A 3016-nucleotide genomic window follows, 5' to 3' on the forward strand; every position below is an offset into this window, starting at 1 on the left:
AAATTAAAAAAATTAAAAATAAAAAAAATTTCTTCAAGGGAACTGAGATATTTGTGTGTATATATATGCATTCATAGATACACACATATGTATGTGTATATACACATATACATACACACACGTGCATATTTACGTATATAAATACATGTAGCCCCTGATACACAACCACTGAGCAGGGAGCCGGACTCGGGGCTCCATTCCAGGACCCTGGGATCATGACCTGAGCCAAAGGCAGACGCTTAACCGACTGAGCCACCCAGGTGCCCCCCTCTTGAAGAAATTAAGCGAACATCTACAAGATTTCTGAGGACCTGAAACCATCACAAGGAGATCTAAGTCAGGAGCCTCTGTTTTTTCCCTTGGTGTATTAATAAGGTAAAGCAAACAATGCTCCACGTAGTGCTCCCCATAAAATACCAACACATCTGCCAAAGAGCACTACCTCCCCCAAGCAGTGGAGCTTGGCATCCTTTCAGGAAAGTGCCAAGTGGCCAAGCCCTGTTGGAAGAAATGAGAGTGAAGAAATGTTCACAAACAGCGGACGGTAGGGAGGGGGGGGTACGCATCCTTCGGAACATTAAATATTAGTCTGGAGGCCACCTGTCAAAAGACAAACACTAAATTGTATCTTACAAGCACTATATTTCCCACCAAAATCCCAGGTTTCCAGGCCAAAGGACTTCTATTGCTATTTAAAAACAAACGACAGGGTGCCTGGGTGGCTCAGTTGTTAAGCGTCTGCCTTCGGCTCAGGTCATGATCCCAGAGTCCTGGGATCGAGTCCCACATCGGGCTCCCTGCTCCGCGGGATGTCTGCTTCTCCCTCTCCCACTCCCCCTGCTTGTGTTCCTGCTCTCACTATGTCTCTCTCTTCAAATAAATAAATAAAATCTTTAAAAAAAAAAAAACGACAAAAAAACCTATGCCCACTGTTCACAGAAGCAGAAGCCTGTCTTACCATATCTAGCTAGTGACAAATTCTCTAGAGTAAACTGGAGGTAAAGCGGAGAGCTGGCTGAGAATGCCACAGAGCAGAGCAATCAAGCAACTGCTTTGCCCACGCCGATTCAAAATAAGGACAGATGTTGAGAACACCTGGCAGAAACCATGCTAGGGGTCCCTCCTCAATGTTCTCAGTGTTTCTGAGCGGTAGAGAGAAGAATCATGTACCAACACAAGCCCTTCCCATGGTCACCAGGTACGGAGGGTCTTTCTTTCCCAACAGTCTATCTCCATCAATGACATTGCGTTTTCCCTTTATGTGCAACCAATCACCATTCGAGAGAGGCAGAGATGTAACCCTCCAGAACACGCAGACAGATGATGAAATGGGCCGGCCACCTAGTACAGAAGTCGGTGCAAAAGTAAACACTTCAACAGGACCCACATAGCTTCCAAGACCAACCACAAACCCTCTCCTTCAATTTGCAGATAGGTTTTCCCTTTTTTCCTTTGAGTGAATCTCCCAATCTGGGATAACCAGACAGAAGCTTTCAAATGCATGTGTCTTATTCCAGGGGACCAGTTGAAAATCGGCACCACTTAACTTGATGTGAGTTTAAACAGGGCCTATTTTTTCATCAATCCACCTTTGTCGGGCAAAAAAGTAGTTTAGCGCTTGTCGTCAAATCTGACTGAAGTCAAGGCAATTAGGCCCATGACTTAAAAAAAAAAAAAAATTATCACAAAGCTTCTGTCCTGCGCACATCCCAGTTACAGCTAAAAACAAACACAAAATTTTAATTTTTTCTTTAACCCACACCCAAGGAGAGGTGTGAGGGCAGCTGAGAAATCATGGCGACAGGGACAGCCGATGTCCGTGGGGGCAGCTGCTTCTGAGACGTGTTTTGGGTTAGGGCACGGAACCAAACAGTGGTACTTTTCTCTCCAAACCTCTCTCCATCTTATATCTGCCCAATCACCACATTCCGGTCCAGCAAACTGCCTTTATCCTTTGAGAGGCTCACGGCGTGAGCAAGAGGACTGAAGGCAGGCGAGGGGGCGATGCCCGAGATTTGTTGCAACACGCAGCGCTGGAAAACGTGTAGCTGTTTACTAGCAGCGCCCGGGAGACGCCAGCGCAGCGCGCAGCTGAGCACACCCCTCGGGCCCGACCCCGCCTCCCCCCCCGCCCCAGTCCCGGCGCGCTCGGGTGTGGGGGCGACGCGGCTCTCGGCCTCCCCGACGCGCCCGCGAGACGCACAGGCTCCCCGCGCGCCGCCCCTAGGGCATCGGCGCCGCACCCCCGCGGCCCCCGCGGCCCCCGCGTCCACCCCGCGCGCTGCCCGCCCCAGGTTACCTCGGAGGCCCGGGTTGTCGTCTCTGGCCCGAATCTTTCGGATTTTGACGGGGCGCCCACTCAGGGTGGACAGGACCAGTCGCTGGCGCAAGAAGTTGCAGCCAGCGTAGCTGAGGGAGTGCGCCTGGGTCGCCATGTGCGCGCCCTCCGCAAAGGTGCGGGCGGCCGGGGCGCGGCGACTTCGGACGGGCGCGGGGGTCGCGACCCCGGCGGCGGCGGCGACAGCGGCGGTGGTGACCCGGGCTCTCTCCCCTAGCCCCGCAGCCCCCGGCGCGTCCACGTGGTTTGGAACAGGAAGACGGAGAGACGAGACACCGGGTCAGAGGGGAGAGGGGCGGAGTCGGTGGCCGTCTCCCCGCCTCCCCACCCGACCGGGGGCGGCTCCCGCGTCGAGTCTCGCCGCTATTGGCCCGCGCAGGATCAGGGCGGTGCCCCTGAGGCGCCGCCATTGGCCCGCGCTGGAGCTGGGCGGTGCCCGGGCCGCGCTGCCATTGGCCCGCGCTGGAGTAGGGCGGTGCTCGGGCCCCGGCAACAGCGCGCGGCGGGAGGGAGCGCGTGCCGGGGGCGGCCTGGGAGCCAAGCGCGGGAGCTCCCCTTCCACCGTAGTGTCCGTGCGTTCTCTCCACTGGTGTGCGCGCCGGGGAGGCGACGGGCTGGGGTTGGGTGCCTACTACATGCCCGGTACTTAGCCTCAGTACTTAAGGCAAACCCTGGATG

General features: G+C 55.2%; 1 protein-coding gene across 6 annotated transcripts in view; it reads right to left on the bottom strand.

Annotated features, from left to right (window-relative positions):
• Positions 1-2608, bottom strand: part of RCL1 (RNA terminal phosphate cyclase like 1) — a 156516-nt gene extending 153908 nt beyond the window's left edge. For 2 of the 6 annotated variants that reach the window (XM_081802779.1, XM_081802782.1), the window contains exon 1: positions 2300-2607. In XM_081802779.1, coding sequence (XP_081658905.1) covers positions 2300-2435 — 136 coding nt within the window. In that variant the 5' untranslated portion in view covers positions 2436-2607. Of the gene's footprint in view, positions 1-2299 lie in introns of all 6 variants that reach the window. The other 4 variants (XR_014139915.1, XM_081802780.1, XM_081802778.1 and 1 more) reach the window with 4 other exon arrangements.
• Positions 2609-3016: the final 408 nt, after the last annotated feature.

The sequence above is a fragment of the Leptonychotes weddellii genome, chromosome 14 (assembly GCF_054177405.1).
Source record: "Leptonychotes weddellii isolate Sample4059 chromosome 14, ASM5417740v2, whole genome shotgun sequence".
Classification (NCBI taxonomy): domain Eukaryota; kingdom Metazoa; phylum Chordata; class Mammalia; order Carnivora; family Phocidae; genus Leptonychotes; species Leptonychotes weddellii.